Below are 13,422 nucleotides of genomic sequence, written 5' to 3'. Positions count from 1 at the left end.
CTATGAGATACTTGTTTTAGTGTTGATTGTAATTAGAAACATTTACGTTTACAACCAACACATTTTGGTGCCGAAACAACTCGGTTTAAAATTAAATACGAATCAGATGAATAATTTACGCAGTCACTCTTTTAAAAACTAACGAAACGTCAAACATCAGTACTACTCAATGATGGAGAAACCAAACGATAAAGAACTTGGCGATAGTCTGGCACTTTTGAAAAGAAAAAGAAGAACAGTGCGAGGTAATGTTACTCGATTTATTACGCAATTAAATTCTGATCTTTCTGCAACCTCTGACACTTTAAATGAAAATGTCGAATATATTAGTCATCGGCTTTCCGATTGCTTGTTAGAAATGAAGAAATTGGATAACGACATTCATAGTTTATTAACAGATGGTGATTATGACAATGATATTATTCAATGTGAAGAATACGTGGATAATGCCGAACTCGCTATCTTTAAAGCAAAAAAATTTGGTAGTAGAAATAATTTTGAATATAATATGTTGCAATCGCCAGAAGTAACCGTTTCTCAAATACCTGTTACACAAGTACCCGTTATGCAATTACCCGTTTCTCAATCTCACACAGTGAAACTTCCTACTATTAAACTCGACACTTTTCGAGGTGATATTGAACAATGGCAGTGTTTCTGGGAACAATTTAAATCTTCTATTGACGATAATAATAGTCTATCATTAATTGATAAACATGTGTTTTTGCGAGGATATTTAGAAGATGAACCAAGACGGTTAGTTGACGGAATCAGTGTTAGTGCCAGCACATATGAAACTACAAAAGCTCTTCTTCAAAACCGATATGGCGACAAAAACAGAATAATTCAAGCCCATTTAGACTTTTTGGAAAATATTTCGCCAATACGTAATCCCACTCCTATTGCATTAAATGAAGTATTTATAGAATGCAACAGAAGACTAAACGCTTTAACGGCTTTAGGAGAGGATATCAACGCTTACGGGCGAGTTTTAGTTCCAAAAATTTTACGTGCCTTTCCGGATCATATTTGTCGCCAATGGATTATTTACGCAAAAAGAGAGAAAATATCGGAAGGTGATATGAATAAACTAGTGCAATATTTATCTGAAGAAGTAGAAGGTGCTCTCACCACACTAAAAATTCGAGGTGAGCAAAACTTTGATTACACATTTAAAACATCTACTGCAGCCTTGCATGTGAATTCTAAAAGGACTAACCAGACTAAAAAACCATCTCCATTTTGCTCCTTCTGTGAAATTAACGGTCACTGGCCGCAAGATTGTACGAACATAACTGATATTGATACTCGAATCCAAAAATTAAAAACCTCTGGTAGATGCTTCCTGTGTACTAATCGTGGTCATAGTATAAAAAATTGCCTTCGCAAAGATAAAGCGTTCTGCATAAGATGCAAAAAGAAGCACCATGTCTCTATTTGTAGAAACAACAGTTCAAATCAACCTAGCCAATCTATTTCTACAAATAACATAGATACTCGTACACCAAATTTTACTCACTTACAGACTGCTCGAGTATATATAACTGGCCCAACTGGTATTACTAAGCTTACAAGATGCATTTTAGATTGTGGTAGCCAAACCAGTTTCATTCATTCACATCTTGTAGACTACCTAAAATTAGATGTTATTAGCTCTGATTCACTTGAAATTCATGCATTCGAATCATCATCAAATCAGGCTCAATCGAGACGCAAAGTAAGATTTAAACTATCAAGTATTTGGAATCAGTCAGAAATTTATCTACATGCATTTGAAAGTTCTAATAGATATGCAGTTCATCCATCAGTTCCATTAGAGATTGCTTCTATGGCTCACAAGAAAAAAATTTGGCTTGCTGACCCGAATGACACCATTCAAGAGATGCCTATAGAAGTTTTGATTGGTGCAGATTTTTACTGGACGGTGGTGAATTCTGAGGTCCCTTTCAGACTTTCGGAAACAATTGTGCTCATTCCATCAATCTTTGGCTGGATTTTGTCTGGATCCAGATCTCATACATCTGTCGCTTCTTTATCGTCAGTTCATAATATTAGCATCAAATCACCATATATGTTGGATGATCAAGTTAGGAAATTCTGGGACTTAGATACTTTCGGTATTAAAGCCACGCAAGACGAGAAATCTCCATTCGCAATTCTGAAATATTGGAAGACTTTCGCAGTTCTTATGAAGTCCTAGAAAATCGTCGTGTTGTTAGATTACCTTGGAAGAAAGACGTTACTCTTTCTTCAAATAACTATCACGTAGCATCAAAACGCTTCAATACATTGTGCAAGAAGCTCCAAACAGATCCTAGCTTAAAGGAAATGTATGTTACACTCATGGAAGATTACATAGACAAAAGGCAAGTTGAAATAGCACCGGAAAATCATGATAAAGAAGAAAAAAAGCTATTACATACCCCATCATCTAGTCATTAAAGAGAAAAACGCAGAAATTAAGGGACGAATAGTGTCCGACGCCTCTTCTCACACACCAGGCCATTCATCATTAAACGATGCTCTAGAACAAGGTCCCAACTTACTTCCAGAAATTTTAGCCACTTTATTACGATTTCGTCTTCACAAACAGGCAATTATTAGTGATGGAAGTCAGGCTTTCTTACAATTAACTTTGTGGGAAAAAGACAGATGTGCTACTAAGTTTCTATGGTTCAAAACTAGGAAAAATGATGATGGGCATTTGCAGCTAGAGAATGAAATTGTGATCTATCAATTTACACGTTTACCCTTTGGATTAACCAGCAGCCCATTCCTTCTTTCAGCTACACTTGACGAATTATGCTGCATGTACTCCAACATTTATCCCACAGCAGCTAAACATCTAAAAGGCAATATTTTCATGGATGATTTCGTTGTGGGAGTTGATTCAGAAGTCGAAGCGAAGACCCTATTTCACGAAATGCAAGAACTCACGAGTCTTATAAGCCTTCCCTTAGCGAAATGGAGTACCAACTCACAAGTTTTGAAAAACGAATGGAAGAAAGAAAAAATAAAGTTTAAAAGTAAGACTCAAGTCTTAGGTGTTCATTGGGATACAGAAGAAGATTCGTTTCATCAAAATATTAAGGAGCATGACCACGATTTATTTAAGGAACCGGTCACTAAACGCTTACTTCTGAAAACAATCTCAAAGATTTTTGATCCCTTGGGAATTTTCTCACCATCTACTGTAATAGGAAAAATTCTCTTTCAAGATACATGGCTATGCGGTATTGAATGGGACGAACTTTTACCCCCATCTATCGCATCAAGGTTTTCAAAATGGATTATAGACTTACCATATTTAAACAACATTCGAATCCCCAGATGGATTGGAATATCTTCTGCTGATGTTACCATTCACGTATTCTGCGATGCTTCGGAACGTGCTTACGGAACAGTGTTATATGTACGATTCACAGAAGATAGTAAATTTCATGTTCGAATGGTTTGCAGTCGTAATAGACTTTCTCCTCTGAAAAGAATAACACTACCCCGCTTAGAGCTGTTAGCCGCATTATTGGGTGCTCGATTACTCCATTATTTTTGTACAGAAACTAAACTGGATAGGAACACAGCGACACTTTGGAGTGACTCAACAGTTGCCTTAAATTGGATACAAGGTGATCCAAATCGGTGGAAAACTTTTGTCTGTAACCGAACGAACGAAATTCTCAATTACACAAATCCAACACAATGGCGGCATTGCCCCGGCAATGAAAATCCTGCCGACCACTTGTCTCGTGGTGTTGCACCAACAGAGCTTGAATCCTTGGATCTTTGGTGGCTAGGACCAACCTGGCTGACACAATCATCAAAATTTTGGCCTTCAAAACAACTGAGTTACGCTAATCCAGATATTCATGCTGAACTACGTAAACCAGCTTCTCAATCTTTATTGATAACTTCTTACCAACCTCTTATTGATATATCGCGGTTCAGTTCATATATGAAACTTCTTAGAGTTACAGCATGGATATTTCGTTTCTTGTATAACTGTCGATCCAAGCAACACATTTCTATTGATCTGACATGTGATGAGCTTAACACAGCAAAAAATTACTGGATTCTTACAGTGCAAAAGCAATGCTTTCCAGCAGAGCTTCACGCTTTACAAAATAATTCCCCTTTGCCAAAATCTTCAAAAATTAGCCGTTTCAACCCATTTCTTCAAGAAAATCTCATACGATTAGGAGGTAGATTACAGTTCGCATCGCTCAAAAATGAGCAAAAACACCCTTTGCTTCTTGATGGATCTCATCCTTTTGTACATCTTTTCATATACTACACACATGTGAAGCTTCATCACTTAGGTGTTCAAATAGTACTTTCAGAGATTCGTTCCAGCTTCTGGATAATACGAGGACGTGAAGCCATTAAACGAGTGCTCTATAAATGTCTACCTTGTAAACTCTCACAGGCATCTAGAAGTCAACAAATCGAAGCTCCTTTACCAAGGGACAGAATTACACCTTGCCTTCCATTTACTACTATTGGCATAGACTTCGCTGGCCCACTTTATGTTCGTAACTTGAAACCTTTAAATACAGCCTATATCGCACTTTTCACTTGCTCAACTACTCGTGCTGTACATATTGAACTAGTTTCTGACCTCACTACTGACAAATTTCTCATGGCCTTGAAAAGATTTGTAGGCAGAAGAGGAATCCCTCATACAATATACACTGACAACGCCACTACCTTCCATGCCGCTAATAAAGAGCTATCCATTTTATGGGACAACTTGACATCGTCAAAAGTTCAGCAATATTATGCCCAGACGGGAATTAAGTGGAAATTTATTGTTGCACGAGCGGCTTGGTGGGGAGGATGGTGGGAACGTTTGATCGGACTAACAAAAAGATGTTTGCGAAAAACCCTTGGTCGAACCTTGTTAGATGAAGAAGGTCTTTCTACAGCATTAGTTGGTGTTGAAGCCGCATTAAATAGTCGACCGTTAGTTTATGAACAAGGAAATGATGATCCTGAAGAATCATTAACACCATCCCATTTTCTTACCGGTAAAAGACTTACAACCATACCATCACAGCCTGCAACATCTAGTAGAAATCTGACAAAATTGTACAAGCAACAACAGGATTTATTAGACGCATTTTGGAAGAAATGGTCTAAGGACTATTTATTGCAATTAAGATCTTTCCACCAAGTTCGCAACATTCAAAAATCTTCTCATGTTCGTGTTGGAGACATAGTACTACTTCACGAAGATGTAAGACCACGACATACGTGGAAAAGAGGATTGGTAACCGGACTAATTAAAGGACGCGATGGAAAAGTCCGGACTTGTACTTTACGTTCTGAGGGCAAGGAAATCTCCCGACCTGTTCAGCTGATCATTCCTCTTGAGGTTGATCAGGGTGGGGAGGATGTTCCAGACGCAACTGCGTGAACGCAGATGCGGTGATTATTTATTATATTATTTATTATATTATTTCTTACATTATTCTTTTGTTGGCAACATGTATATATTCTTTGTGTACTTTTGTGATAGTAAAAGAGTTTGTTCTATGAGATACTTGTTTTAGTGTTGATTGTAATTAGAAACATTTACGTTTACAACCAACACAATGGTGTTAAAACATGAGAGTATAATGGGGGAGAAGGGTGACATTTAATGTGAAAATAAAAGTTAAGAGAGAGTCTATTTCGTCTCAGAGCGAGAGAAGGTTCGTTATGTAAAGCATATAAACTTTCGATAGGTGATGTACGGAAAGCTCCTGTGGCAATCCTGAGTCCTTGATGATGAATAGTGTCTAGATATTTTAAAACAGACTTTCTAGCTGATCCATAAACTATATCACCATAATCTAACTTGGAACGGATTAAAGAATGATATATTTTGAGCATAAATGTAGTATCTGCCCCCCATGATGTATTAGCCTCAAAATGATGATGATACTCAAAATAAATATGCCTTTTTGCTCAATTTTCATGTCTGTTTTTTTTTTTTTAAATTAAGAAATGTTCAAACCTTTTTTTGAAAATGCGTGCCAAATTTCTTGAAAAACTGTTATTTAAGTAAAATTGTTCAACTGTTAAAAATACTATATTATTTGTGGAGTTAAAGGTGTGAGAGTTAGCAGTATCTCCATTTATTTCTACATTAAAGAATACTGTAATGAAAACATACTATTTTGTGAAGACTGTTCATCCTTGAGATTTATCACTGAAATTATTATTTTTTCTTCTTAATACTCCAGAGACTAAACTCCATCTCAGTTCTGATTGAAAACGGTAATTTATTGCTCGGAAGGGTGTGTGAGAAAACAGCAATGTATCTGTGTACCATACATTGATAAAAAACAAAGATTCTATACCTCAAGGCAATATACGGTTTGATGGAAAGCCAAGAGACTTACGTTTGTTTCTCTTACAATCTTTTACAGCTAAGTAACAGCTATTTATTACGGGTCAGAAATACGCCGAATCTGCTGGAATCGAGGTAATATTCTGCTATAACTCCCGAGAGAAATGTTTTCAGGAAAATAATAGTTTTTTTTATTGTTTTATTCTTTACTTCGGTAAAACTATTATTTTGATTAACTCTGGTCAGATTCCATTTTAGGACACGTGTTACTTAATATATAGCTATAATAAAAGTATCTGGAATGCTTCATTAAAATACAAGGTTATCAGAAATCGTTCGAAAAATAATACTATTTTTTTTCTTATCAATTCAATTATAAGTATCTGGCAATAAGAAAAATTTAATTCTTAAAATATCGTCTGAAAATAAAATACTTTCGAAGCGAAGAACTTATTCTTTAAACAAGAATACGTAAGTGAACTAAACCCATACAATACATCTTGATTTTCGAGATAAATGCTTCGATTTAAATTATTTGAAATATTTGAAAATTTAAAGATTTATAAATTTTAGTATAACTATCTGACAATAAGAAGAATTTCATTTTTAAAATTTCGTCTGAAAAAAATATATTTGAAGCGAAAACTTTATTCTTTAAATAGATTGATGCAAATGAGCTAAAATCATGCAGTCGATCTTGGGTTTTGCGATAAAATAAATATTTTAATTCGAATTATTAGAAATATTTTAAGATTTAAAGATTATTATATACCAATCTGTGGCGGAACAATCGTATAAATCATGTTCTGATACAAATCCAAGTTAACTGATATTTCAAATTCATCAAAATTAATGTAGTGTTTAGATATTAGAATTTCGTTAAGTTTATGTATGGATGCTAGAAATTTGTAAAGTTAAGATGCTATACACTATGTTGATGAATTTTTTTTTATTGATATTTCATAATTTTGGGACAAAAGTTGTGAAATTAATAATAACAACTTTAAATACCTAGGTATTTTCTAATGTATCTAAATAATATTCTAAAACACAGTATTAAAGTACTATTTTTTAAAGTTATGTGAGACTTGCGAGGAAGTTACCTATAGTAACCAACCAATTTTATACGCGCATATAAATAAATTTTAAAACGAGAAAATTATAAGTTAAATTCTTATAGTTGCTTTAATTTTAAATATTTCTATACAGTAAAAAAATCTGGATCAAATCCGGCAGGTACTCTTTACCATAAAATCCATTTTTACCAAAGTATGTTAAGGAACAAAAAATCTGATATATCATAATTTTTATAGCAATAATTACCTTAAAATCACTGAATCACTCGAATATTACTGTCGAATATTATTAATATTACTGTCAAAATTATGGTATAATATTTTACGGTAAAATGAATTTTACGGAAGATGTGCAGCGAAAGTGCCAGTACTTTTTTACCGTAATTTGATCCGAAAATTCTTTTAGTGTATTAGAGCGTAAATTTCTAGAAAACATTAAGCTTCCAAAATTTGTTTAATTAGTGTTGTATACTATTTTTTCGACCACAAAATGTCGTTTGCACCGTACTTTAATTAAAAATATGAAAAAATATTCATATTTTAAAGTTAAAAAATTAATTAAATTTCCCCAAAACTACTAAAGGCTCGCTTCAGCATAATATTTTTTATTTCAAGATAATTGTTTCAAAAGAAAACCCTAATAAAATTTGAATTTAAAATAATGTTCAGTCAATTTTATAGTAACTAAATTAAAGCTTTAATTATTTGAAAACTAAGAACGCGAATTGGTTCATTAAAATGTTTAATTTATCAGCATCATCTACGTTGATTTTCTTTTAAAAATAACTCTACTTCAGACATTTTTAATGCTCCGAAGATTCGTTTCACTCGTTTAACTTTTTTTTGTAAAATATTTTTTTTTTAATTTTATAAGAATTAGACAAAAAATTCCATTTTAGTTTCAATCTTAATGTGTTTTCTGAAATATCAAATTCTGGTAAGTTGAGAGGTACCCGAGGTACTTTGGTTCAATAAAAGAATTAGAATTTTTAATCTGTATATAAATTTTTTTAACTGAATCAAATATATGGAAACGAACATATTTACTGATACAATTTCAAATATGAAATATTTTGAAATTATACATTATTTATATTTTGATTTTAAATTGCAACTAAAAAGTTATTATTTATTCCATATTCATATATTTTAAGTTTTTAAAAATTGTTAGAAAAATTTAACAGAAAAAATTTAATCCGAATCGAATCAAAATCATTATTAATCATATATTTTTTGATAAAAATTTTAATTTTAAACTAATTCAAACTAACTTTCATGCGAAATTAACTTACACATAAGTTTCTACAAACAATATTTATACATAGTCAACATTGGTCTACCGATTCTATAGAGGCATATGAGCTAGAAGTGGTAATACTGCGTCAGATTCAAACGTTATTGTACGTTTACAAAGAATTGAATGGAGTCGTTAACTATGTTTGGTAATATAAGGGATATTGGGGAGAGAATTTTATTAATTTTCAGGACCCGGGTTCTTTTAAAGAAATCTAAGGAAATAATTTTCCAATTTTTATATTTAATTTTTAAAATTCCATTTGTTATTCATAATTAACTTTTCTTAAGAAATATGAGACTGCCTTAGTTGGTTTTTTTTAGACAAGACGAGATATAAAATGCGATATTAATTACTTTATGTTTTTATCTATTCCCTTTTATGTGCATTACTGCTTGTAAAGATCTGGGCAATATCCTCGCCCTTAAGCTCCGAAGCGACGAAATAACGAAGCGGTAAATTTAATGCAGCAATAAAACGAAACAAAGATATAAATTTTCTTAACGTTTAATAACAAGGGTCATTATTATTTTAAGCTTCTGTGTTTAAGGATTTCCACAAAGAGTTATATGTTATTGGAAAAGGTACTTCAGGAATAGTTTGGGAAAACATTAAAATATTTTCTTGTACTGAATTACATCGTTTAAAATTATTTACAGGTATGACATTTCGTTTTATTGCGGTATAAAATTTATAACAGATGCAATAATTCTGTCAATAAAAATTGCTTCTATGGTTATTAAAATAGCGTCAAGTTATTAATTGGTATTGATTTTATATAATAAGAAGTAAATTATCTGTATGAATGTTTTTTTCCACACATATTTGATATTTGTATGGCAGTAATGATAATAAGATTTTTTTATAAGTAAAATAAAATTATTTTTCTCCTAATTTTTAACAATGAAAATTCCATAAATTCGTGTTTTAAATATTCTAAAAATGCACTTATTACATTAAAAACAACAAATTAAGATAGGTACTTTATGAGGTTTCAAAACTTCGCAACTTGCATTTTATTTTTGTCGAAACTTTAACAGAGAAAACATATCGAATTAGATTCTAAAATAGTATTTCAAAGTGAAAATCGAGAACATGTTTGGTAAGTAAACTATTCGTAAAAACTTTTTACTTTTGTTTTCATGTTTTAGTATAAAAAAAGATTTTTACAAATATTGATGATGTTACAAGAGTTTTTTACAAGATGATGTTACTAGAGCTTTACAAGTATGAGATTTGTACGAATATTGATGATGACTGAACTACCAGCAATATTTTGTAAATTGTTAATATCGTCACCCTGATTTAATCAGATCTCTTTTATAAAATAAACTGTATTCTAAATTACCTTTGACAATTTTACTCATGTTACACATTTGCCTTAGAATAATTTTTAACTTCCAATGGATCTCGGGATATTCCTAAAAATGATATTTTAAAGTGAAAATAACGAATACAGTTTGTTAGCTAACGATTCTAAAAATAATTTTTTTTTTTTAAATTACGAAATTAATTGTTTATTTTCAGAATCGTTTGGTAACAAACAATTCATTTCTTTTCATTTTTTTCTTAAAAATCACCTAACTGACACAGCTTGTTCAATCAATTGTTCTACATCAGCAGTTAGTAAAAATTTAAAAATTAACGGTATTATAATTCCTTTACAAAATTTGACTGTGAATGTTCTTATTTTTAAATATAATAAGAAACAGCTAAGTCAATGTCACCAAATTAAAAGCTTCATTCACTTAAAAAAATACATAAAAAGTAAATGAAAGTCAACACGTTTCAAGCGCTTCAAAAATAGGCACCCATTTTCAAGACTTGATAAACGTGAATGAGAAGAAACAAATGTGATTTGAAAACGTAAAGTTGTCAACGAAAAATGGGGTAATAAAAAGAGGAACAAAACTAGAAAAACCACAGTAGTCGAAAAAAAAAAAGCTTGCTAAGCTCACTAAAGCTTGCTAAGCTCACTAAAGCTTGCAAAGCTCACTAAACTCAAACTCCCCTCTCTTCGAATCCTAACAGAGAACCTGTTACTTTACCGTTTTTTTACTCCCGTTTGTTATAGAATTGCTAACATCCTTTCCCACTTTGGTTTAAAAGTCATTTTTAGGCCTGCTAACAAAATAAAATTTATAATCCTATCTTTTAAAAATCCTATTACCATTGAAAATCAGCATTTACCACATTCCTTGTCAATGCGACCACTGTTTAGTAATCACGGTTCATTGATCATATTTTACGTCAGCACTGTGGTTGGGGTTAGCCGGAAGCAGAATTCGATTCGACCAGCAACCTCTTGGGTTCGAACCTAAATAATCTCATTGTATGCCGAGCACTCGACCATCATATTACAGAAAGAAATGAAAGTCAACCTATTTCAATCATATATAGAGTTTTTTTTTTAATATTTGCAGTTGACTTAAGTCTTTGAAAATATACTGTTTAAAACGATAATTAAATTATTTCAGTTCTATTCAATTGCGAATTATAAGTCAGACACAGTTAAACCTCAATATTTATTCCTAACATACTAAAATAAATTTTCAGCAGCAATTATATGCTTAAATATTTACAACTAATGATTCGTATTCAATAAAAACAGCTAATACCTTTTTATCGGAAGACACATACAGATAATTAATATCTATTAGCAAAGAACATGACACTAATTTGACTGGCTATTGAAATACAGTAATAGGAATCCCAAAACAAGTAGCGTGATGAGCTCGTATCTTACAATTAACGAAACAAATTCTTAAAGCTTGGTATTTGGCAGAAACAACCGATTGAGACAAAAGATTTTTCGACTGATCGCATTATTTTACGACCAAACATTAATTCGGGAAGAGCTGCGCTTGAGACTTTGACAGCAGGTTATTTAAAGCCTGCAATTATGCATCGAAAGGAAAAGGAACGTTGTTAGTTCGGAATTGAAGCAATCGATTTTCCTGTGAGAATAAAGTTGTAACGTCCAATTAACTGGTTATTACCGCTTTGAGATTTTGAAAATTTATGTGTTTGATTTCGTAGTTAAAGGTGAGAGATAACGCGCCTGATTTGATCGAAGATGCATTAATATTGGTCCTTCTGCACATTTACGCCAAATTTTATGCGGGTACGTAGCTCATTGCGTTGGCTTTAAATGTTATATGTAAGAGCGTTATAGTTTTGCATACATTAGTTCTAGCTTAAAAGCTCTCAAATGGTTTGCAATCCCAGCTGGTTTAATAAGTGGTTATTATCTAACTCAAGGTATGTTTTAGTTATTGCACAGAATGAATGAAAATTATCTGAATTCATGAGGCTTTGGCGAGCAAGGGTACTGTGATGGCATTATAGGCATTGAATAATTCCTAGCTTTTAAATTTTCCTTATTTCATAAATTTAATCATTCCTAACCAATTCTATATTCATCAAAAATTTTCTAAATTCATGAGTTTCTACAAGGAATGACACTGTGGTGTCATTATAGGCCTTGCGTATTTCTTAGTTTCTAAATTTTATTTATTTCATAAATTTAGTCATTCCTAATGAATTCTAAATTCATCAAAATTTTTTTTACATTCATAAGTTTTGACAAGAAATAGCAATGTGCTGCCGTTATTGGCATTGCATATTTCCTAGCTTCTAAATTTATTTTCTTTCATAACTTTAATCATTCCGTATCGATTCTATATTCATCAATATTTTTTTTAAATTTATGAGCCTTGACAAGCAATAGCACTGTGTTTATATTATAGATATTGCATATTTCCTTGGTTTTAAAGTTTAGCTTCAATCATTCCTAATCCCTCATTAAATAAATAAATAAATTTCTAAATTGTAATTCAATTTTATAAAGAGTGAATGCAAATATTTCTCTTCTCAATAAATGTAACTAATAGCTTCTTATTTCAATGCAATTGTATAACTATTACAATTGTATAACTAAATTATTCAATGTCCCAACAACTGAGCTTAAAAATCTATTTTTAACCCTCTTGTCTTCACATTAAGCATTAACATATACTTTATTAGGTTTGCTTTAATTCCCAACGACCTTTACGGCCTTAAACTGTTAATCAAATTATTGAAATATTATAATGAAATATCGTTATGTTGGCTGAATTTGGCTTCATTTTAGGCAGTGTTTTTTTGTCAATGAAATGTCTTTAATGGATCTCTCCTGCACTACAAAGCAATGATAAAATACTTAATTTTGATTTGGCTTTGGATTAGGCGGGTCATGGGGGATTCATCTCCAATGACCTGTTTATATTATGAGAAATATATTTGAGTTTTATTGAAATGCAGCTTAGATTAAAATATTCTTTTTATTTTGCTCTTCATGATCTGCAACGTAACAAAAAAATTTATTATGATTATGATCCTGTTTTCATTATCTACATCAATTAGACATGTAAACCACTAGTTCAATCTTTCATAACAGACACTTAAGATAAATAATCCCACTAAGTTATATTTCTTGTGCATACATAAGTTATATATCTTGTGCATGAAATAAATTTTATTTCTTCTGGAATTGCGAAAAAAAACATGAAACCATGACGTCACACATGAAAAATGGCGTTTCGTAAGAAATACTTAAAAAATATTATGCGTTTAGAAGAGTAGATATAGTAACACATAAAATCGTGTGGTTGAACTGAATCCTGACAGCAACGGAATCGGCTATACTGCGCAAATTATAAAGTAAGATATGTGAATAAGTA

At 31.8% G+C, this 13,422-nt stretch overlaps 2 protein-coding genes across 2 annotated transcripts; both read left to right on the top strand.

Moving 5' to 3' along the window:
- Positions 1–508: 508 nt before the first annotated feature.
- LOC147807670 (uncharacterized) lies at positions 509–2,200 on the top strand. The gene has a single exon (XM_087166745.1). It carries the CDS (start codon positions 509–511, stop codon positions 2,198–2,200), a length of 1,692 nt encoding a protein of 563 aa, XP_087022871.1.
- Positions 2,201–2,392: 192 nt separating this feature from the next.
- LOC147807669 (uncharacterized) lies at positions 2,393–5,413 on the top strand. Its single transcript, XM_087166744.1, has one exon. The coding sequence runs from the start codon at positions 2,393–2,395 to the stop codon at positions 5,411–5,413; it is 3,021 nt and encodes a 1,006-aa protein (XP_087022870.1).
- The last annotated feature ends 8,009 nt before the right edge of the window (positions 5,414–13,422 follow it).

Source organism: Parasteatoda tepidariorum, chromosome 6, assembly GCF_982258835.1.
Source record: "Parasteatoda tepidariorum strain Cologne lab strain chromosome 6, Ptep-v5.0, whole genome shotgun sequence".
Taxonomy (NCBI): Eukaryota; Metazoa; Arthropoda; class Arachnida; order Araneae; family Theridiidae; genus Parasteatoda; species Parasteatoda tepidariorum.
This window is presented reverse-complemented; position numbering and strand designations above follow the sequence as displayed.